The sequence below is a fragment of the Colobus angolensis genome, unplaced genomic scaffold (genome assembly GCF_000951035.1).
Source record: "Colobus angolensis palliatus isolate OR3802 unplaced genomic scaffold, Cang.pa_1.0 Scaffold1, whole genome shotgun sequence".
In the NCBI taxonomy this organism is placed as follows: Eukaryota; Metazoa; Chordata; class Mammalia; order Primates; family Cercopithecidae; genus Colobus; species Colobus angolensis.
In genome coordinates, this window is record NW_012110918.1 from 15,030,986 (window position 1) to 15,055,002 (window position 24,017).

The following is a 24,017-nucleotide window of genomic DNA, read 5'->3' on the forward strand; positions in this document are numbered from 1 at the left end:
TGCCCGGACCCGACTCCAGCCTACCCCGGCCTCTCCGCGGGCGCTCCACAAGCCTGCGCAGCCCTGGCGTCTCCTTCAGCCCGCTGCCCCACACGCGCACCATCCGGGCCTCCAGTGCCTCACACACGTGTCACGGCGACGCTTAAAGGCGCCGCACCCAGCGGCCGCGCTGCGCTAACACCGAAAGGGTCGGGAGGCTTTAAGAGGCGGGGCTAGATTCGGCTCACTCCCTGTCCCCGCCCACCGCCGCTTCCGTGTCGCCTACGTCACCTCCCCATCACGGGACCCCCGGCAGCCTACGTGATGACGCAAGTGCGCAGAGCCAAAGGCGCTCCCGCACCTGTGCTGCGGCCCGGTGACGTCCCCGCAGCGCGCTTGAGGTGCCGCTACTTCCGGGTCAGAAGCGCGCACCTGGGGCTGTTGTGGACGCCTCAGGTGTGACAGTGGCGCGCCCCCTTGCCCCAGAACGGGGACTCGAGACCCTCTGCCCGCCCCTGCAACAGCGCTCCTGCCCTGTCTCCCGGGCAGGGAGAAGACTGGGCTCCCACCTGCTTCCTGGCCGTCCTGTGGCTGTAGAGAAGCGGAGGCGCGGGCGCTCGGCCTTAACCTCCCGGGCTCTGGGGCCATCTATGACTTCCACACGGGAAGCACCTGCAGTTTGGGGAGGGAGGGATCTGGGAGCGATCGGCCAAAGCCTGGGGCTGCCGAGGAAATGGCTCTTTGGAATTAGGGATCTGAGAGTGTGAGATTTGACCTTTGAAGTCTGACGGCCGCTGCGCAATCCCTAGCTCCACCCACCCGCTCCAAAAGTTTTGTCCTGTGACAACTCTGCGAAGGTTTTTAGCTGAGTATTTGTAAGCACGTATTGCTTTTGCAGTGCTTTTAAAAATCCTTTTGATCTGAGGCAACTTCGCTGGCTTCCCCCCCGTTCTCCTGGGCAGGTGGAGAGAGTGTTGGTTTATGGGCATAAACTACTTTATGCAAAAGGCAGAACTTTATAAATACGGTCTATCTGCTGTGTCTTTTTTGACGTAAGTAGGAATGATGAGTAGGGTAAAGCCACAGGTAAACAACCCAAAGCGAATCTCCAGGCCCTCCCCACGGATCCTAAAGCAGGGACTGGAGATGGGGAGAGAGGCTAGATGTACTTGAAACAAAATTCACCTTGTATTTATTACTTGGGCGCTGGTGTTTTTTGAAAAAAGCGAACAAGAAAACCATATTAGTCTGATGCTGAAACTACGCCCTATCTGTAAGAATCCTTGTCCTGGGCGCGGTGGCTCACGCCTGTAATCCCAACACTTTGGGAGGCCAAGGTGGGCGGATCACCTGAGGTCAGAAGTTCAAGACCAGCATGGCCAACATGGCGAAACCCCGTCTCTAATAAAAATACAAAAACTAGCTGGGTGTGGTGGTGTGCGCCTGTAATCCCAGCTACTCAGGAGGCTGAGGTACGAGAATCTACCTTGAACCTAGGAGGCAGAAGTTGCAGTGAGCTGAGATGGTGCTTCTGCACAACAGCCTGGGCTACAGAGAGAGACTCCGTCTCAAAAGGAAAAAAAAAAAAAAGGTCTGGGCACAGTGGCTCACGCCTGTAATCCCAACACTTTGGGAGGCCAAGGCGGGCAGATTACTTGAGGTCAGGAATTCGAGACCAGCGTGGCCAACATAGTGAAAACCCGTCTCTACTAAAAACACAAAAATTAGCCGGTTATGTGGCGCATGCCTGTAGTCCCAGCTACTCAGGAGGCTGAGGCAGGAGAATTGCTTGAACCTAGATGGTGGAGGTTGCAGTGAGCTGAGATCACACCACTGCACTCCAGCCTGGGCAACAGAGCAATACTTGGTTTAAAAAAAAAAAAAGATGCAACGTAGGTCTCTCCTGAAATTAGCCCAAATCTTCAGCCATCTTCTACAGACTGTGAAACCAGGAGAGGAGTTGAGTCCGTCTTACCTTGACCTTCCAGGCAGGGAGCCAATCAGGTAATTTTTGGGTGACAATATAACTATTACGTTAATACACCTTTTTCTTGAGATAAGTTCTAATGTGATTCGTTTTGGTTACAGCTTTCTATAACAGAATATTTTATTCTTTCATCTTTAATGTTTCTCTAGTTTTCTCTCTTAGGATTTAGAGATCATTCAATTGTCTCATCTCAAACATTTCAATTTCCATGTGGTTCTTTCATACACATTTATCCCCAGTGAGCCTGCCCTGCATGCTTTCGGTGTGGCCGACAGTTGCAGCCACCCTTAGGTCTGCGGGGGTTGGCATGTTGCCCCTGAATTGCAATAGCAGCATTTCTCTCTAGCCTGGCAGGGGAGTGCAATCGTGGACTTGCTCTTCCACCCACTGGGGTTGCATTTCATGGGTGCCGAGTGCCTGGGGAACCCAGGCCATTTTGAATGAGGGTTTTCAGCCCAGATGTCCCTCCTGCTCTAGGGGAACCCTTCACATCAGTCAGGTGACTTGCTGGACTGATACAGCCTCTGCCATCAGCCTCTGATGCAAAACCTTTTCTCAGGTGTCTGTGCGGTCCACGGAGACCTGAGTTCCCAGGTTTGGGAGGGATGCCACTTTCCTTAGGAAGAATAGCAATGCATGTCATCCTTCCCATCCGTGCAGATGGGACAGGGCTCTCAGGAAATCTGTAATTAACATCACCCCAGAAGATGCACAGGCACAGGCAGCTGCTGAGCACAGGCGCTTGGGGAAGACAGAAGCCATGACGCCACGCCACCTGTTGGTATACACAGGAAGTGGCTCTTCTGGCTGCTTGGCACCATTCTTACCACCCTTCCATTTTGTTTCTAGTCTCAGAAGGGGTGGAGAAAGTCATCCTTCCTAAATGGTGTGACTCTCAGACATCTGACCGTGCCAGGAGAATGGCTGTGCACAGCGGCAGCCCAGGCCCGGGCAGGTGGCAGCCAGGGAGCTGGGACCACAGACGGCATTAGCAAGAGCAGCAGCTACTCCAAGATGCTTTGGCATAATTCAGAATACATATTTTGTAGTTTTCCCTTGTCTTTTATTTTTTTGAAGTGGAGTCTCACTCTGTCGCCCAGGCTGGAGTGCAGTGGTGTAATCTCAGCTCACTGCAACCTCTACCTCCCAGGTTCAAGCAATTATCGTGTCTCTGCCTCCAGAGTAGCTGCGATTACAGGCGCACTCCACCACATCCAGCTAATTTTTGTATTTTTGGTAGAGATGGGTTTCGCCGTGTTTGGTCTTGAACTCTTGGCCTCAGGTGATCTGCCCACCTCAGCCTCCCAAAGTGCTAGGATTACAGGCCTGAGCCACTGTGCCCGGCCTCCCGACCTTTTCTCTTGTTTTATTTTGGTAAACTTTATTAATTTAATACCTCTCCCCCATCGATGGTTGGAATTCCCAACCTCAATCATTTTGGGGGCTTTCTGCCTCCTTTGAATAGGACAGATCTCCAGGGGTTTACCCAGGCTCCGAAGAGCCACTCCAGGCAGCCGGCTGTTTGGGGAGGTGCACCCTGGTCTTCTAGGCTGCGGATTCCTTGCATTGGTCCCCTGGTACTGCTCTCAAGCTCAAGGGGCACCTCAGCCAGATGTGCCCTAGGCTGGCAGAGCCCTTCCCCTGAATGCAGCTGGGCAGGATGCTACCCTTTCCATAATAAGTTTGGTCCCAGGGATTCCCCCAACACACACACACATACATTCTCTCTTACTCACATCCTCACACACACACACACCCCACCACACTCACACTTTCAAAACCCACCGATTCTCACACCCACACTTGCCAGCCCTTCCCCTTGCTCCATCACCTCCCTCCAAGTCCCAGCCCCACGCAGCCTCCTGCGGTCCCAGCCTGCTTGATGCCAGCCATCTCTGGTGCCAGTCATCTCCCCCAAATATCCACCCTTCTGGGTTCCTTTCTACCCAGAGCGACCTGAAGTTTCCCTAGGAAGCACTTGCTAAGGGCCCCAGCCCCCGACTCCTGGGGAAGAAGGCTCCAGGCCTCTGCCACACAAAGCCTTCACTGTTCTTTTGGGGCTGGCACCCCTTCCTGTGGCACTGTGGCACCAAACAAATTGATTCGTCTAGCAAATATTTCTTATTTACTCTGTTCCACATGGTGGTGAGCGAATCAACCCTGGACTCTCCCCACAAAGGACTTAAGAACACGCAGGTCATAAACAAGTGAATACATTTGTGTAATTATTATTACCAGTGGTGACCAGGCCAGGAGCAGGATGAGGTGAGGGAGAATACCTTGGCCTGGGGCACTGGGGAAAACTCTTGTGAGGATGTGCTACCTCCGTTGAAAGTGGGAAGATGAGGAGAGGCCGGCTGTAAGAGGAGCAAGGGAAGGAGGTTTTGGAATGAGAACAGCATGAACAAAGTGCCTGAGACAGGAGCAAGCTTGGCACCTTTGAGAAAATAAAGAGGAGAATCACTGAACCTGAGAGGTGGAGGTTGCAGTGAGCCGAGATCGCACCACTGCACTCCAGCCTGTGAGACAGAGTGACACTCCATCTCAAAATAAAAAGAAAAAAGAAAAGGAGGCCATTGGGCGGGCTGAGGCTGGAGGGGTGGACCACGTGCCCCACAGGCAAGAGGTCCCCACTACAGATGAAGCACTCAGGCTGCAGACAGGTGAGCGGTGCCTCGGGTGAGAGGTCAGTTTGTCTCCATAGGTCAACCTGCTACACAGAATTCTCCAGAATCCCCTGCAAAGGTGTAGATGGGCTGGGCACAGGAGCTCATGCCTATAATCCCAGCACTTTGGGAGGTCGAGGAGGGCGGATCACCTTGAGGTCAGGAGTTCAAGACCAACTTGACCAACATGGTGAAACCCTGTCTTAACTAGAATACAAAAATTAGCCGGGAATGATGGCACTTACCTGTAATCCCATCTACTTGGAAGGCTGAGGCAGGAGAATCGCTTGAACCCAAGAGGCGGGGCTTGCAGTGAGCCGAGATTGCGCCACTGCACTCCAGCCTGGGTGACAGAGCGAAACTCCATCTCAAAAAAAAAAAAGGTGTAGATGGCTTCCACTTTGTGATTTTCAATGTAATTTTTTTTCATTTAATTTTTTTTCCCGAATCTATAGGTCTTTTATTGCATCATCTAAATATCACAGATAGGTCTGAGGAGTCATCCAACGTCATGTTTCTGTAGCTGGACAACTCTTACAACTTCCTCAGCAGCCTGCGGAACTGTTCCTTTGAAGGAGACGTAGACAGCACCCCAACATTTTCTGATATCCTTGTTTTTAACTGTTGCTGCTTGCTGAATCAGAGCAGCTGAATTTGAACAAGCCTGAAACAAGCTCAATGTCATTTCCTTCAAAGATTAATTCGACATTCTGGGCTTGAGATACTGAATAAACATCACCTGGCCTCATCTGAACCCTGCAGATGGATTTTCCACCCAAGATGTTTCGGATTTCAACAAGAGTCATGTTCTCCTGGATAACGACGTTGGTGGGGAAGTGAGCCCCCACAGAGCTCATCTTGTCATGAAACCCAGGGCAGCCCCCTTGACCATGCTCCCTGCACGACCACGAACAGTCCCAGCGGCAGCCAGCTCCCTTCTGTTTCCCCATTTGTCAACCCGGAGCCTCTTTTCCTTTCCAAGGAGACTGAGTTCTACATTGACATGATTGAAGTCCCTCCTCAAGGCTGGGCGTCGTGGCTCACACCTGTAATCCCAACACTTTGGGAGGCAGAGGCAGGGAGATCACTTGAGGCCAGGAGTTCGAGACCAGCCTGGTCAACATGGTGAAACCCTGTCTCTACTAAAAATACAAAAATTAGCCAGGCGTAGTGGCACGTTCCTGTAGTCTCAGCTAGTAGGGAGGCTGAGGCAGCAGGAAAATTGCTTGAACCTGGGAGGCGGAGGTTGCAGTGAGCCAAGATCGTGCCACTGCACTCCAGCCTGGGCGACAGGGCGAGATCCTGTCTCAAAAAAATAAATTAAATAAACATAGTCCCTCCTCAGGGTTCCTCTCAGGCACTTCCCAATAACTGTGTGTTCCTTTAGAGTAATATTGACCTTTTCTGGAATATCCACAGGTTGGTTGCTGAGAACGATCTTCATTCTCACAGTAGATGCGGCAAAGTCAGCTTTTTTTTTTTTTTTTTTTTTTAAATATAACTTCCAGGCATCTTAACCTTGGTATTTTGAACATACTAGGAAGTATCTTTCCATGAATATTGTAAATTGTCAGGCTGGTCTAACAAAGTGGTTTTGGAATTCCACTTTGGGAGGTGTAGGAAGAATAACTTTAGAGCGGACCAACCCTCAGGCACCGCTGGTAGGTGTGTAAAACGGTGCGGCCACTGCAGAGAACAGGACAGTGCTTCCTCCAAAGCGAAACCTAGGACTACTATATATACCATCTACAATGTATGTATAGATATTATCTATATATACTATGCTCCCAGACTTAATTATTGCAATACAATTTTACTTATATAGTATTATGTATAATTACTATATTGCAATTTTTTTTATTTTCGAGACAGTCTGGAGTGCAGTGGCACCATCTCAGCTCACTATAACCTCTGTCTCCCGGGTTGAAGCGATTCTCCTGCCTCAGCCTCTCGAGTAGCTGAGATTACAGGCACGCGCCACCAAGTGCGGCTGATTTTTTGTATTTTTAGTAGAGATGTGGTTTCACCAAGTTGGCCAGGCTGGTCTCGAACCCCTGACCTCAGGTGATCCACCCGCCTTGGCTCCCCAAAGTGCTGGGATTACAGGCGTGAGCCACCATGCCTGGCCTGTATTGCAATAATTATACATAATACTATGTATATACATATATACATAATATTGTGTATATACCTATATACTGTGTATATAGATATATATAGTTTAGATATATATATGCTGAATCAGAGAAGCTGAATTTGAAACAAGCTTCATGTCATTTCCTTCAAAGATTAATGTTGAATTAATTAATGTTGGTTAATGTATATATGGCTCTATATATCTATAGTAGGTATCTATATATATCTATAGTGTATAGATATCTATATACATATACTAAGTGTGGGTGTGTATATACCAATTAAAAGCAGGGACACAGATATTTGCACACCCATTTTTAGTAGAGACCCATTTTTCATAGCCACATTATTCACAATAGCCAAAAGGCGGAAGCAACCTCAGTGTCTACTGATAGATGAATGGATCCACAAAATGGAATTAATATACATAATGGAATATTAGCCATGAAAAAGAAGGAAGCATGGATCCATGCTCTAATACCAATGGACCTTGAAGACATGTGCTAAGTGAGCCAGACATAACATAGGTGGAATCATGCAGGACGATGGAATATTTAGAATAGGCAAATTCATAGAGACAAAGTAGATTAGAGGTTACCAGGGGCTAGAAGGAGGAGGACACGGGGGGTTATTGCGTAATGGTGACAGAGTTTCTGGGGGGGTGGTGAAAAAGTTTTGGAAATGGTGATGGCCACAAAAACATTGTAAGTGTAATTAACACCACTGAATTGTACACTTAAAAATGGTTAGAAGGTGGCCAGGTGAGGTGGCTCACGCCTGTAATCCCAGCACTTTGGAGGCTGAGGGGGCAGATCACGAGGTCAAGAGATCGAGATCATCCTGGCCAACATGGTGAAACCCTGTCTACTAAAAATACAAAACTTAGCTGGGCGTGGTGGCATGCCCATAGCCCCAGCTACTCGGGAGGCTGAGGCATGAGAATTGCTTAAACCCAGGAGGTGAAGATTGCAGTAAGCCAAGATTGTGCCACTGCACTCCAGCCTGGGTGACAGAACGAGACTCTGTCTCAAAAAAAAAAAAAAAAAAGAAAAAAAAACTATGGTCAAAGCAAATTGCCTATAATAAAATTGATGCTAGTAAAATATTGTAATTCCACATTCCACTGTTTGGGTTTAATTATTTTTTAAAGTTAGATCAGGTAAAAGTATCCATTAAAAATTAGGGGGGAAAAGATATTGCTACTATGTGTCCTATAACTAGGCTCAAATTCTTCCATCAGCTCCGAAGTACTTTATTTTTATTTATTTATTTTTTTGAGACCGAGTGTCGCTCTGCCGCCCAGGCTGGAATACAGTGGCTCCATCTTGGCTCATTGCAACCTCTACCTGTGGGGTTCAAGTGATTCTCCCAGCTCGGCCTCCCGAGTGGCTGAGATTACAGGCATGAGTCACCATACCTGGCCAGCTCCAAAGTTCTTTAACCTGTCCCGGTGGCTCCCCAGCTCCACCACCAGGCCCCACGTCCCTTCAGATTGGATCTTACAGGGTCTCTTGCTGCTTTTCCATGGTGGGTGCACACATCTGTGTTGATGGGTTAAGGCTGGCCTTACCTGTCCCCATTCATTTTTCTTTCACAGGATAAACAAGACTGAGAGGAAATAATGGTGTCTGGTTGTGTCCCTAACAATGTCGTTACCCCATATGTGGGTCTACAAACTGATTTTTTTCTTTTTCTTCTTTTTCAAGACAGAGTCTTGCTCTGTTGCCCAGGCTGGAGTGCAGTGGTGCGATCTCGGCTCACTGCAACCTCCACCGCCTGGGTTCAAGTGATTCTCCTGCCTCAGCCTCCTGAGTAGCTGGGACTAGAGGCATGCACCACCATGCCCAGCTAATTTTTTTGTTTTGTTTTATTTGTGTGTTTTTTGAGATGGAGTCTCGCTCTGTCGTCCAGGCTGGAGTGCAATGATACGATCTCAGCTCACTACAACCTCCGCCTCCCGGGTTCAAGTGATTCTGCATCAGCCTCCTGAGTAACTGGGACTACAGGCACCCACCACTGCACCTGGCTAATTTTTGTATTTTTAGTAGACACGGGGTTTTGCCATGTTGGCCAGGCTGATCTCGAACTCCTGACCTCAGGTGATCCTCACGCCTCGCCCTCCCAAAGTGCTGGGATTACAAGCGTGAGCCATGGCGCCCGGCCTACAAACTGATTTTAAATTGTTTTCAAAGATCAGCAAAACATGGATAATTGTTGAAAACGGATCATAAAAAAAAAAAAAAAAGAAAAGAAAACGGATCATAGATACATGGAGTTGGTCATACCATTCTCTGCATTTTTGTATATGTTTTAAAATTTCCATAATGAGTTTAAGTCAAGTTTGACCTAAATGCACAAATATATGAACAGGGTATAAATCACCTGGAGTGCTGCTTACTAAAACTCCAAATGTGAGCTGCAAATGCCGAGTAAGTTCATTTGTATGAAATGGAAAGTTTTGGTATTGTTATTATAGTATACCACTCAACCATTTTCCCTACATATTTGGACATACACAAGAAATAATCCAAATATTTCTGCAGTAGATATTAAGTGGATCACATTTAATGTGACACTGGGGCAAACTTCAGATGTCGATAAGTTTGTTCTTGCTTTTTGGGCAGTAACTGCACCCAACAGGAAACACGATTCTTCGGGCTGCCCCTGGAATAACAGATTCTGCACAACAAACTGTGCACATGGGCCAGGGGGCAGCTAACTGTTCAAATACACCATTAAAGAATGTCCATGGCCAGGCGTGGTGGCTCACGTCTGTAATCCCAGCACTTTGGGGGGCCGAGGCGGGTGGATCACGAGGTCAAGAGATCGAGACCATCCTGGCTAACACGGTGAAACCCCGTCTCTACTAAAAATACAAAAAGTTAGCCAGGCGTGGTGGTGGGCGCCTGTAGTCCCAGCTATTCTGGAGGCTGAGGCAGGAGAATGGCGTGAACCCAGGAGGCGGAGGTTGCAGTGAGCCGAGATTGCGCCACTGCACTCCAGCCTGGGCGACAGGGCGAGACTCTGTCTCAGAAAAAAAAAAGAAAAAGTCCATATGGCAAAGCATTATGAGACTTTTGCTTGAAGTTTAAATTATGATGGGACCATCCTTCTCAGCACGAGGATAGAGCGGGAGCAGAGAGAAACAACCTGGAGAATCAGAGAGACCCGGGAGGCCAAGCACGGTGGCTTACGGGAGGCCGATGCGGGCAGATCGCTTGAGGCCAGGAGTTTGAGACCAGCCTCACCAACACGGTGAAACCCCTATTTCTACTAAAAATACAAGAATTTGCTGGGTGTCGTGATGGACGCCTGTAATCTTAGCTACTCTCGAGGCAGACGTTGCATTGAGCTGAGATCACACCGCTGCACTCCAGCCTGGGCAATGGTGCGAGACTGTCTCAAAAAAAAAAAAAAAAGAAAGAAAGAAAGAAGGGGGAGCTTCAAACTCACTGTTCAAAGTGACCTTGGAGGAAAAAAAAAGTTATTTAAAAAAGAGAGAGAGAGAGAGACCTAGGAGTCAGATCAACTGCAATGGATGGATCTTATTTGGGTCTTGATTCAAACCCATAAACCACACAAAAGCATCTATGAGACAGTTAGAGATGTCAGAAACTGACTGGATATTTGATGACACTGATGAATTCTAAGTAAGTGTTTAACGTGTGGTAAAGGTATTTTGCATTTTTTGTTTTTGTTGTTTGAGACAGGATCTCACTCTGTCACCCAGATTGGAGTGCAGTGGTGCGATCTCAGCTCACTGCAACCTCCACCTCCTGTGCTCAAGTGATCCACCTCAGCCTCCCGAGTAGCTGGGACTACAGGCATGCACCACCACGCCCAGCTAATCTTTGTATTTTTTTGTAGAGTTGGGTTTTCTCCATGTTGTCCAGGCTGGTCTTGAACTCCTGGGCTCAAGCAATCTGCCCAGCTTGGCCTCCCAAAGTGCTGGGACTACAGGTGTGAGCCACTGTACCTGGCCTGGAAAAAGGTTTTAAAAGTAGCTTTTAATTTTTGGCCAGACACGTTGGCTCACGCCTGTAATCCCAACACTTTGGGAGGCCGAGGCGGGCGGATCGTGAGGTCAGGAGTTCGAGACCAGCCTGACTAACATGGTGAAACCCCGTCTCTACTAAAAACACAAAAATTAGCTGGGTGTTGTGGCGGGTTCCTGTAATCCCAGCTACTCAGGAGGTTGAGGCAGGAGAATCACTTGAACCCAGGAGGTGGAGGTTGCAGTGAGCCAAGATCGTGCCATTGCACTCCAGCCTGGGTAACAGAACAAGACTTTATCTCAAAAAAAAAAAAAAAAAAAAGGTATTTTTATTTTTTAAATATGCTTACTGGAATATTGATAAATGAGACTGTTTGATGCCTGGAGTTTTTTCTTCCAAATAATTTCGGGCAGGGTGGGTGAAGACGGGGTGTAGGTCTAAAGCTGGCCATGAAGCCCTCAGTGTTGAAGCTGTGAGACGGATGCATGGCTCTGCGTTTCTCTATAATAAAACGTGCTGAATGAAGGGGACCCTGTCCTATGCCTCTGCCTCTTCATCCACCTAAGAAAACCACATTTGCTCTTACCTGTCCTATCTCTGCTCCCCATCTTTGCCACCGCAGCTCAAGTGATCCTCCCATCGCAGCCTTTTGAGTAGCTGGGACCACAGACACATGCCACCACGCCTATTTTTTGTAGAGACGGGGTTTTGCTAAGTTGGCCAGGCTAGTCTCGAACTCCTGGGCACAAATGATCCACCTGCCTCGGTCTCCCAAAGTGCTGGGATGACAGGCGTGAGCCACGGCACCTGGTCTGCATCCCACATTTGACTCAGAGCTCACTGGCCTTGTTTCTCTGGAGGACACAGGGCGCCCCCTCCCGCTGGACAGGCAAGGCTCCTTGCAGGGGCTGATTCCCATTCTTGAGCTAGAAAGTGGCCGTTCTGAATGTAGGATACAGCCACACGGAGAGAGCCCACGTTCTCTTTGATAATACTGTTTATTGTCCACGGACCGAGCGATTGCTCAAGAATGATACAAAGCATCAGAGACATGCGCAGTCTGCTTGTCAACGTCCAACAACTCTTGTATGTTCCCAGCACCGGAAGGTCTCAGACTTCATATTCCAGCATAAACACAGTGCTCCCCTCCCCCAAAACTCCAAACGAAAACAAAATCAACAGAGCTTTAAATTACGGCAGCAAGTCCAATATTTCTTAATACTTATCAAGCAAAGATTTGAAAATAACTACAATGTAAACTTTATTTTAAATATTTTGAGTTGCTTGCAGGATGAAAATAGGAGAAAAGAGCTGTGCTTAGAACATAACATATAAATTAAACGATGCCAAATGGAGAGCCTTCTTAAACTATATATATATTGCCATTATTTACTGTGAAGGTATTTGAGCGGCTTCCTCTCTCAGCTGCCACCAGGCTCTTCTTAACCTGTTTTGTTTTCTGCTCAGCATGGTTAAAAGACCAACGTGTGTGGATGGAATATAAAGGCCACACCTTTCAGACTGAACCTACTCAAAGATCCTTTACTTTGTAATAATTTGAACCGGAGAACCAAAGACGGGAGATGAATGAAAGCAAAGATGCTCAAAGAACCAAAGGAAAGACCTGAAGGAATCCACCTGCATAGGCCACGCGTTCCGCTCTGGGTCAAATGCTTCCACGATGCAGAAACCTCTTTTTAAAAAAAGTGCAAGTCTAACACCTACCAAGGGTAATAAAAAACACAGCACAGGAATGATTACAGTTGATGTCAAAAACAAACCAAAACATTAAAAAAACAATCAGCAGAAACAGGAGTAAATGTTACATATGATATCACCATACAGGAAGCGAACGGGGGTGGGATGTTACATGGGTTGGAGGGGTCTGGTGGAGTTGTATCTACTGAAATCACATGGACTGGTCCATTATGACATCTCACCAACTTTAGATCACTGTACAGCATGAAAACGCCTGTGGGGCAGGGGCTGATTCCTGGATACCCTCCCAGTCTGCCCTAGAAAGGGAAGTCATCAACATCTGTGCTGACCAGGTCCCAATGGGCATGGGGCCTGCATGCCACTTGGGGGTCAGGAGTCTTAACAGGTGCTTTGGGGTTGCCACTGAATAGAACAGGCTAAGGTGGCTTTGGAAGCATTTTGCAGGACCACTCCCAGGCCGAAAAGCTTCAGTTTCATTGCATGTGTATGTTTACATAATGTGCCTATATATCGTCAGTTTATCTTTACAACACAGGTGGGAGCAAAAGAGATTCTCCTTAGCATTACCGAGAAAGTTCTTCCTATTCTGATCCCCATATCACTGGCTTCAGGAAACCATGTTTAGGGAACACATAGGTTCCCTAGTTCCCTAGGAAGTTTCTTAGCTAGGTCATCTTTGTCATTTGAGAAATACAAGCAGAAGTTGGTATATCTGCAACTCAGGTTCACCTACCATCTGAGAATTCATCTTTAGAAAAAGGAGATGTCTCTTAAAACAGGCCCAAGTATCCTGGAGGCTCAGAAAGAAGTGAGAGTGTCACCAAAGCCACCTACCTCCAAAATCCTTCCCTTCCTAGGCTGGACTTCTTACTACACTTAGCTGGCGTCACGTGCAGAAAGCCCCGTGCAGAACGATGGCTGTCAGTCTTTGAGGGAGAGAACACTAAGCCTGGGAGGGCACAGCAAGACCCAGCTTTTTCTGTCCTCAGGACGTGCAGACGGGGAGCACAGCCAGGCCCTGCACACAAGCCCAGATAAAGCAAAGCCGTGCAACTCAATCCAGGTGCCTGGTACCAGAACGGGCAAGAAGCAATGGCAACCACAGCAGCTCAGGAAGGGACCTTGAGGGCAGCCACCGGCCCCGGACAGGAGCCTCAGGACAGGACCTCACCAATTCCCCCTGCAGGCTGGGGAAGCATGTGGACGGGGGCGTGCAGGAGACCAAAAAGACTCAGCTGAGGCTGGAACGCAGCTCAGCTGGGGTTCCTCGCTCCCATTTCTACAAGGCTCAGAGGGAGGCTCCCACTGGAATTCTGAGGATTAATAGGATTGATGGGGCTCCTTCAAGAATAAGCCGCTGGTTCCAGGCTGTCCTTGGATGTGGGGGGAGCCACAGGTGCTGGGAGCTCATGGTGGGGACCAGGGTGATGGGGGCACTTGCCAGGGGCAGGGAGTGTTACACTAGGGCCAGAGGCGTGGAAGCTGCAGAAAACAAGGGCCATGCCCCTCTCGAGACAAAAGGGACCTGGTAGGCCTGCTACACAGTCTTGCAACGACCCTCAAAAGTTTCTGCAAAATGCACATTTCCAGGCCCTGCCCTAACCCGGCTGGGAGATCCCTAAGTGCTGCCTGCTCGGCATCTGTGACGGTGCCAAGGCAGGGACTGGGAGGCAAGCTGCGTGTCCCAGCCCTGCCTGCACCCAAGGATCCAAGCCCCAGACACACAGTGCCTGGCAGAGGGAGGATGGGATGAGGACCCCGGACCCACGTCTCCCTCCAGACCCACAACCGTGTCTAAAAGGAGAAGCGGGGAGCAGAATTGTACTAATTTGGACCCATGGGATGAGTGATTTATTCATGCTGTTTCCAGGAAGGGATGTCAGAGCTGGACCAGTCGAAACCCTTGGAGGCTGTTTTTGCAGTTGGCCACAGGGGTGTTGTAGGCCTGCTTATGGGTCCTCGATGTCGAGAAACTCCTGCTTGGGGGGCGCCGCGCCGCGGTACCACGCACAGGAGCCGTCGCTTCTCTTGATGCAGGCGAAGAACTTGGCCTGGTGCCCGTTGATGTTCTTCTCTGTGACCCAGTCCATCCAGAGGCACTCGTCCGGGGAGGAGATGTAGCACGGGATCATGGGGCAGCGCGTGATCTGGGGAGGGGCACACGGAGGGGGACAGAGTCAGGGACCCAGGAAGGGGTGGGCAGAGGCTGCTCTGGGGGCATGTCCAGAATCCGGCAATGTGCCTACCTGCGGTGTGCAGGGATGGCAGCCTCTCCCGAGACCCGCAGCTCCTGCAGGGGCAGGCGGCTGGCCTGCAAGGGGGTCTTACCTGCAGGGAAGCTGTGCCCCGCCCACCACTGCCCCCCTCCTACTGCAGGTGTGCCTCCCTTTGGGCATCTTCTACCTTCCTGAGCATGAGAGAATGGCCTCGGCTTGGCCCTGCCCTCTGGGGAACATCGCAACAATAAAAGGGCCTGGGTTTCCTGGAGACAGATTCCAGCCCAGTGAAAAGGCCGGGAATTGGGAACTGCTCACAAGGCGGAGCCGTGAGGTCACAGGCAACTAGCAAAGGAACCCGAGGCTACAAGAGGGAGGCTACAAGAGGATGACCCCCTTCACCGCCCCGTGGAGGGAAAAAGGAAGAACTTGCTTTTGATTTCATGCTGGGCACAGAGGAGTTTTGCTTAACATATGTATGGCTGGAGACTACGAGTTCAGAATTTCTGTTCTGAACATGCTGAGAAGGAGCTGGTCAGGAGGGAGGGCAGCTCCAGGCAGCTCCCCAGGGAAGGCCAATCCCCACGGCCTCACCAGAGTCTACTGGTCCCAGACTCGCTGGGAGTGGCCCAGGGTGGCAGGTGCCCGGCACTCAGCAATGCTTCCAGCGGGGAGGGTGGGGATAGGGTGCTAGGAGCCCACAGGGTAGGAGCTAGCCTGGGAGCCCTGGAGGTGGTGATCTCGCCTGCCACAGCCACATCTAAGCGTTGGGCTGCTACGACTGTGCCTGGCACAACCTCCGGGCTCATTTTAAGAGGAGCAGGTGTTCAGGTGTTCTCAACACACAGACCCCACGTAGACACCAACCCAGGTGTGAAAATGTCAGGAATGCTGGAAAAAGCATAAGGCTTGCAGTGCCCTGTCACAAGCCACACAAGGGTTTGCACTTCCGCATTTGTAGAAAAGGATCCATGGGACCATATTCTCCCCATACAGCTCCTTTTTCTGGAAGGGACAAGTAACAGAGCTGAATTCGTGCCTTACTCTCAAATCTCCTAGCCTTCCAGACATCCCCCTCCTTTTTTTTTTTTTTTTTTAGACAGAGTTTTACTCTGTCAACCCAGGCTGGGGTACAGTGGCGCAATCTCGGCTCACTGCAATCTCCACCTCCCACGTTCAAGCCATTCTCGAGCCTCAGCCTCCCAAGTTGCTGGGATCACAGGCGTGTGCCACCTCACCCAGCTAATGTTTGTATTTTTGTAGAGACAGGGTTTTACCATGTTGGCCAGGCTGATCTCCGACTTCTGACCCCAAGTAACCCTCCCATCTCGGCCTCCCAAAATGCTGGGATTACAGGCATAAGCCATGGCGCCCGGCCTCCAGACAGCCCTTGACAGAGATGTGTCTCAGGGCTCTCCAGGGACCAGGGGCCAAAGGCTTTGTCCCCAGCCAGACAGCCTCACTCCTGGGATGACTCTGCCTTCCCAGAGCCTGGTCTTAAATCAGAACCCGGGGATTAAGAGGCTCTGGAAAGCCAGGGACCAAAACCCGCACTGTCCATCTGGAGACAGTGGGAGGAGGCGACGCCCCAGCAGAGACGGGACCTGCTTACCTTACACTCGCAGCCCATCTGGTACCTGTGGTTCAGGCTCTTCTTCTGGGTGGTGCTCAGGGTGTCCCAGGGCACAATGAAGTCACAGAGGGTGATGTGCATCTTGCCGTCCCCCTCGGCCTTTCCTGCGGAGAGACGGAATCACCAAGCTCAGGGCGAGGGACAAGTCCTCCTGCCCAGCTCCTCCACCCTGCGCAGGGGTGCTGGGATTTTGCTGTAACAACACTGCGCACTGTCTATTCTGAGTTCAAACATAATGGGTGGCCAGGTACGGTGGCTCACTCCTGTAATCCCAGCACTTTGGGAGGCTGAGGTGGGTGGCTCCCTTGAGGTCAGGAGTTCAAGACCAGCCTGGCCAACATGATGATACTCCCTCTCTACTAAAAACACAAAAAATTAGCCAGGTGTGGTGGCACACGCCTATAATCACAGCTACTTGGGAGGCTGAGGCAGGAGAATCACTCTTGAACCCCAGAAGCAGAAGTTGCAGTGAGCCGAGATCGTGCCACTGAACTCCAGCCTGGGTGACACAGCAAGACTCCATCTCAAAAAAATAAAAAGTGGAAAAAAAAAAAGCCATAATGCATGTTCACTGACAGAAACTTAAACGTAGGAAACAATCAAGAAAAAACTTCCCCACTTTCGTTACCCACAGCAAACATTTTGATGTATTTCCTTCCAATATTCCAGTATTGATTTTAAGACAGTCTTGCTCTGTCGCTCAGGCCAGAGTGCAATGGTATGATCATAGCTCACTGCAGCCTTGACCTCCTGAGCTCAAGTGATCCTCCCGTCTCAGTCTCCCGAATAGCTAGGTGTGAACCACCACACCCTGCTAATTTTTTCTATATATTTTTTTGTAGAGACAGGGTCTTGCTATGTTACTCAGGCTGGTCTTAAACTTCTGGGCTCAAGTGATACCCTCACCTTGGCCTCCCAAAGTGTTGGGATTACAGGCATGAGCCACCATGCCTGGCCCCAATATTCTTTTAAATTAAATTTTATTTTTTAAAAAAGGATAGAGATGATGTTTCACTATGTTGCCCAGGCTGGTCTTGAACTCCAGAGCTCAAGTGATCCTCCCACTTTAGACTTCCTGAAGTGCTGGGATTACAGGTGTGAGCCACTGCGCCCGGCCAATATCCTCTTATATATGCATCTTCACACACCAAACATCAGGCGGTATGTAGATTGTATTGTTTCCTGTTTTGTTTTTCACAAAATATTAATTCACAGGTGTTTCTCCCATTTGAGTTTAAACTTATAATTCTGCATGTTTCCAATATGAAGAGCCAAAGAATGGAATTTTTGAAAATTAGGAATCTGCTCTGAATTCCCTTCATCAGGCATGATGAGCTGTGGCTCCTTTCTGTACTTCAGGCTCCTGACTCAGCTGCCTCCTTCCTTTGCTGAAGACACTACATTGGCAACAGCCTTGGCGTTTTCCAAGCAGGAGGAAAAGAACAAAGGAGTGTGTTCCAGTGGTGGACAGAACCTAATGACAGCTATGGAAATCATTAAAAAACTCATCCCATAGGCCAGGTGTGGTGTGGCTCATGCCTGTAATCCCAGCACGTTGGGAGGCCAAGGCAGGCGGATCACTTGAGGTCAGGAGTTCGAGACCAGCCTGGCCAACGTGGTGAAACCCCGTCTCTACTAAAAATACAAAAACAACAACAACAACAACAAAAAACAGCCAGGCATGGTGATGCATGCCTGTAGTCCCAGCTACTCAGGAGGCTGAGGCAGGAGGACTGCTTGAACCCCGGAAGTGGGGGCTGCAGTGAGCCGAGACTGCAACACTGCACTCCAGCCTGGGTGACAGAGTGAGACTCCATCTCAAAAAAGAAAATAAACAAAATAAAAACTCACCTGTCAGGCTGGGCACGGTGGCTGACGCCTGTAATCCCAGCACTTTGGGAGGCTGAGGTAGGGACATCACTCAAAGTCAGGAGTTTGAGACCAGCCTGGCCAACATGGTGAAACCCCATCTCTACTATACATACAAAAATTATCTGGGCATGGTGGTGGGTACCTATAATCCCAGCTACTCGGGAGGCTGAGGCAGGAGAATCACTTGAACCCAGGGGACGGAGGTTACAGCAAGAAGAGGTCATGCCACTACATTCCAGCCTGGGTGACAAGAGCAAAACTCCATCTCAAATAAATACATAAAATAAAATTTAAAAAATACAAAAAATTAGCTGGATGTGGTGGTGGGTGCCTGTAATCTCAACTACTCGGGAGGCTGAGGCAGGAGAATCACTTGAACCCAGGAGGCGGAGCTTGCAGTGAGCCGAGGTCATGCCACTGCACTCCAGCCTGGGTGACGGAGTAAGACTCTGTCTCAAAAAAAAAAAACAAAAAAAACCCAGAAAACAAAAAACACCTCATTCCTTCTGCTACAACAGCACCTTGTGAAGAGACACAGGTGTTACTGACGAGCACCTGCCCCTGGCAGAGACTGACAGGCAATTCCTTGAGAAGCAGAGCCTCAGGCTCTGCCCTAAGCACTTCTGTTTGACAGCGTTTCAGCGCATCTGACTTAATGATCTCAGCACAGCAGCAGCCTCAGAGGATCCGCTAATAGAAACGCAGCGCAGCGAAGGACTAACGCAGCTTGCCGACTGCACCCCTATGCCATGGAAATGTGGATGGCTTGCCTGGGACTTCAAGCAGGCACAAACGGCCTCCATTGTCCTAGGCACGGTGCGCTCGTTGTGCCAGCTCCCTGGGTTTGAATTCTTATGCTCAGGGCCGGGCGCGGTGGCTCAAGCCTGTAATCCCAGCACTTTGGGAGGCCGAGACGGGCGGATCACGAGGTCAGGAGATCGAGACCATCCTGGCTAACACGGTGAAACCCCATTTCTACTAAAAAATACAAAAATCTAGCCGGGCGAGGTGGCGGGCGCCTGTAGTCCCAGCTACTCTGGAGGCTGAGGCAGGAGAATGGCGGGAACCCGGGAGGCGGAGCTTGCAGTGAGCTGAGATCCGGCCACTGCACTCCAGCCTGGGCGACAGAGCTAGACTCCGTCTCAAAAAAAAAAAAAAAAAAAGAATTCTTATGCTCACACTTCCTGTTCTAGCTGTTCCTTTACCTTCAGGTCCTTTTCTCCCTTTTAGACTTATGTGACATTCCAGGTGTGGAACAGGATGAGAAAGCAGAATTACTCCTGTAACATTTATTCCAAATCCTGTAACTTCACAAGGTAAATGTTTGGGTGGCCTTAAACAATTCACAACTAGCTGGGCATGGTGGCTCATGCCTGTAATCCCAGCACTTGGGGAGGCCAAGGTGGGCGAATCACTTGAGGTCAGGAGTTCAAGACCAGCCTAGCCAACACAGTGAAACCCCGTCTCTACTAAAAATATAAAAATTAGCTGGGGGTGGTGGCGCATGCCTGTAATCCCAGCTACTCAGGAGGCTGAAGCAGGAGAATCGCTTGAACTTGGGAGGTGGAGGTTGCAATGAGCCAAGATCATGCCATTGCACTCCAGCCTGGGCAACAGTGCGAGACTCCGTCTCAAAAGAAAAAATAAATAAATAAACAAAAACTAGACATATAACTTTCCCCACTAGACCTACAGCTATTTTCTGTGCATTCAGAATAGATCAGTAAGGAGCAAAATAGACAGATGGGAAGGAACCCATTCCTGTGTCCCGGTTGATTCTAGCATTTGGTGTCCGTACAGCTATACTGCAGCCCCTTCCCCACCCAACCTGGACATCTACCACTACAGACAGGCTGAAGCTCTCTCCTGGCTTCCCAGCTTCTATGGTGATTTCCACTGTATGTATCACTTGACCAGCATCAATTCCCACTTTATATTATATTTGCCTTGCTTCTGCATCTCACTCCTTAATCAGAGAGTAAATATAGAGGGTAAGGGTTGTGTCTTAACCCTTTTGTATCCACAGTTCCCTGCACATAGTAATTGCTCAATAAGTTTACTCATGAGACACACCCGTGCTTGTTCTAATAATTTGCTTCACATTCTGCCTTTTCCTGCCATTTTCTCTTTTGGCCTTTTACCACCAATTCTGGCTTCCTCAAAAGATAAGCAACGGCAGGACGAAGAGATGAAGTGAAAATTTTATCTTTTCTTTTTTTTTGGAGATGGAGTCTTGCTCTGTCAATCAGGCTGGAGTGCAGTGGTGCCATCTCAGCTCACTGGAACCTGCCTCCCAGGTTCAAGCAATTCTCCTGCCTTAGCCTCCCAAGTAATTGGGATTACAGGTGTGCGCCACCATGCGTGGCTAATCTTTGTATTTTTTAGTAGATGCAGGGTTTCACAATGTTGGCTGGGCTGGTCTTGAACTCCTGACTTCAAGTGATCCACCGTGTCCAGCCAAAAAATTGTATCTTTTCAATGGTCCTAGTTATTGGGCTAACGTGAACATGGCTGTCATGTATAAATGTTAAGAGAAGGCCGGGTATGGTGGCTCATGCCTGTAATCCCAGCACTTTGGGAGGCCGAGACACGTGGATCACGAGGTCAGGAGATCGAGACCATCCTGGCTAACATGGTGAAACCCTGTTTCTACTAAAAATACAAAAAATTAGCCAGGCATGCTGGCGGGCGCCTGTAGTCCCAGCTACTCGGGAGGCTGAGGCAGGAGAACGGCGTGAACCTGGGAGGCGGAGCTTGCAGTGAGCCGAGATCGTGCCACTGCACTCCAGCCTGGGCGACAGAGCAAGATTCTGTCTTAAAAAAAAGCAAAAAACAATATTAAGAGAGGCCCCCTCTGGTCTGATTAAGACTTGGTTGGACGTACACACCATGAGCATCTGCCTGTTCTGCTTATGTCTGTCTTGGAGAAAAGCAAGGCATGAGTCTTGGTTATAGAAAACCAGGAATTAAAATTTGTAACGAAGGGTTGTATGTTTATTTTTCCTTTTGGAGAAGAGGAACGTAGAAGAAAATTACAGGGCCAATTCTGTATGAGTCTCCTGGTGCCCGACTCCACACGTGAGGCTGAGTCATCAGCCCAGGAGGAGGTGGCCTGCTCAGGCCATGCGGGCACTCAGCAGCCACAGTCAGCCCAAGCTGAGTGGTTCACTGTGCCCCGTGATTTCTGGTTAGCCCCTGGATCAAGGGCCTATTCTGACTCGAGGCAAACTGGATCTAGGTTCCTGCCTCAGGAAATAAATGCCAGATTCAGTGTGGAGTCATCTGACCAAGGCTGGGAAAGAAGTCAGATGAGAGAGGCTCCTCTCGCCACGAGGTGAGTCAGCCACTGTGGCCATTAACGGCCCCAGCCCTGCTCCCCCTCCCAGGGAGAGGAGGATGAAGTAATGCAGCCTCATTGGTGGAGAAGATACACAGCCAGCTGGCCACTGGGCAGGTCTCACAATCTTTAACTTTGACTTTTAGAAACAGGAAGTCCAAGTGCAGATTTGTTATACGGGTATATCGTGTGCCCCTGAGGTTTGGAAAACGAACGGATCCATCGCCCAGGTAGCGGGCATAGCACCCAATAGGTAGTATTTTTTCAACCCTTACCCGGCTTCCTCCCTCCCACCTCCTTGTATTCCCAGTGTCTCTTGTTCCCATTTTTATGACCATGTGTACCCAATGTTTAGCTCCCACTTATAAGTGAGAACATGTGGCATTTGGTTTTCTGTTTTCACATTAGTTCCCTTAGGATAATGGTTTCCAGCTGCACTCGTGTGGCTGCAAAGGACATGATTTCCTTCTTTTTCTTGGCTGTGTAGTATTCCATGGTATATATGCACATTTTCTTTATCTAAGTCACCACTGATGGGCACTTGGGTTGATACCATGTCTTTGCTATTGCAAATAATGTGGTAATGAGCATACGGGTGCAATATCATTAAACGATTTATTTTCCTTTGGGTATATACCCAGTAGTGGGATTGCTGGGTCAAATGCTGGTTTCTCAGTTGAGAAATCTCCAAAGTGTGCCCCACAGCAGGTGAACTCATTTACATTCCCACCAACAGCCTCTAAGTGTTCCCTTTACTCCACAGCCTTGCCAACGTTGGTTTTTTTTTATTTTTTATTTTTTTGGGGGGACAGAGTCTTGCTCTGTCACCCAGGCTGGAGTGCAGTGGCACAATCTCGGCTCACTGCAACCTCCGCCTCCCGGGTTCAAGCGATTCTCGTGCCTCAGCCTCCTGAGTAGCTGGGATGACAGGCACCCGCCACCACACCTGGCTAATTTTTTGTATTTTTAGTAGAGACGGGGTTTCATCGTGTTAGCCAGGATGATCTCAATCTCCTGACCCCGCGATCCACTCGCCTTGGCCTCCCAAAGTGCTGGATTACTGGCGTCAGCCACTGTGCTGGGCTGTTTTTAACTTTTTCACTAAAGCTCTTCAAAATCTTTCAATGTCAGCTTGCTACCGAGGATCCTGCCACAGATCCAGGGAGCAATGCCCTTTCAACAGAGCCTTCACGCTCATTCTGCTACAGGCTACCCTAGCTCTCCTTAGACCTTCAGCGTAATTCTGTATCGACCGACCAGCTTTTCATGCAGTGCTGTGCTTCATGCATGGGTCACTGTCAACCCTAATGTAGGAAATAGAATTATCAGCTACCCTTGAGTGAGGCCTGAACAAGATAACCAGCATCTCTGTGATCCTCACTTCTGGTCTCCCACTCCCACTTTCATCCTCTCAACAACCCCTCGTGGGGCAGATACTACTGTCGTCGTTCTGGATCGGCACGGGAGGCACGGACAGGTAAAGTCACTTGGCCAAGGACATTAACGAGTCAGGTGTCAGGGCACACATTCAAACTCGAGCAGGTGTGTTTTCAGGGCCTTCACTTGGGCATCTCGTTGTATCTCCTCACATCTTTTCATGACACTTAGTGGTTGTCTTTTTCTCTTCTACAATAGAGATAGGGTCCCACCCTGCCACCCAGGCTAGAGTGCAGTGGTGCAGTCCTAGCTCACTGCAGCCTCAAATGCCTGAGCTCAAGGGATCTTCCTGCCTCAGCCTCCCAAGTAGTTAGGACTACAAGTGCACATGACCACACCCAGCTCATCCCTCCCTCCCTCCCTTCTTTCCTTCCTTCCTCTCTCCCTCCCTCCCTTCCTCCCTGCTTCCCTTCTTCCCTTCCTCCCTCCCCCTTCCTCCCTGCCTCCCTCCCTGCCTCCCTTCCTCCCTTCCTTTCTTCCTTCCTTCCTCCCTCCCTCCCTTCCTGTTTTGTAGAGATAGGGTCTTGCTATATCATCCAGGCTGATCTTGAACTCCTAACCTCCAGCCATCCTCCTGCCTCAGCCTCCCCAAATGCTAGGATTACAAGTGTGAGCCACTATGGTTGGCCCATTTACTTATTTTCTTTATGCAAGAAACTATTCGCACTTGGCACCTTTAGTTCTGTGTCCTGATCAAAACCTCGTGCCTCCTCCTTGAGATACTAAGTAGTGTCTGAGTTTTAAAGTTAATGGAAATGTTAACAATTTGAAAACATACATAGAATTCAACTGAGAAGACTATTACATATTTTGGAAACTTTAAAATGTATGCACATAAAAAGAAAGAAAATCTGCCAGCCGGGCACAGTGGCTCACACCTGTAATCTCAGCACTTTGAGAGGCCGAGGTGGGCGGATCACCTGAGGTCAAGAGTTTGAGACCAGCCTGACCAACATGGCGAAATCCCATCTCAACTAAAAAAATGCAAAAATTAGCTGGGCGTGGTGGTGCATGCCTGTAATCCCAGCTACTCGGGAGGC

At 49.3% G+C, this 24,017-nt stretch overlaps 2 protein-coding genes across 4 annotated transcripts in view; both read right to left on the reverse strand.

The window, feature by feature from the left end:
* The window catches only part of USP36 (ubiquitin specific peptidase 36), a 45,183-nt gene extending 44,221 nt beyond the window's left edge, over positions 1-962 (reverse strand). The window contains exon 1 of the mRNA XM_011956039.1: positions 301-962. The gene's annotated coding sequence lies outside the window, so the exon portion shown is untranslated. The remainder of the gene's footprint in view (positions 1-300) is intronic.
* A 10,780-nt stretch (positions 963-11,742) lies between these two features.
* The window catches only part of TIMP2 (TIMP metallopeptidase inhibitor 2), a 34,575-nt gene continuing 22,300 nt past the window's right edge, over positions 11,743-24,017 (reverse strand). For 2 of the 3 annotated variants that reach the window (XM_011956244.1, XM_011956350.1), the window contains 2 exons: positions 16,311-16,435; positions 11,743-14,629 (listed from right to left, as the gene is read on the reverse strand). In XM_011956244.1, coding sequence (XP_011811634.1) covers positions 14,432-14,629; positions 16,311-16,435 — 323 coding nt within the window. In that variant the 3' untranslated portion in view covers positions 11,743-14,431. Of the gene's footprint in view, positions 14,630-14,728; positions 16,436-24,017 lie in introns of all 3 variants that reach the window. The other variant, XR_001003366.1, reaches the window with a different exon arrangement.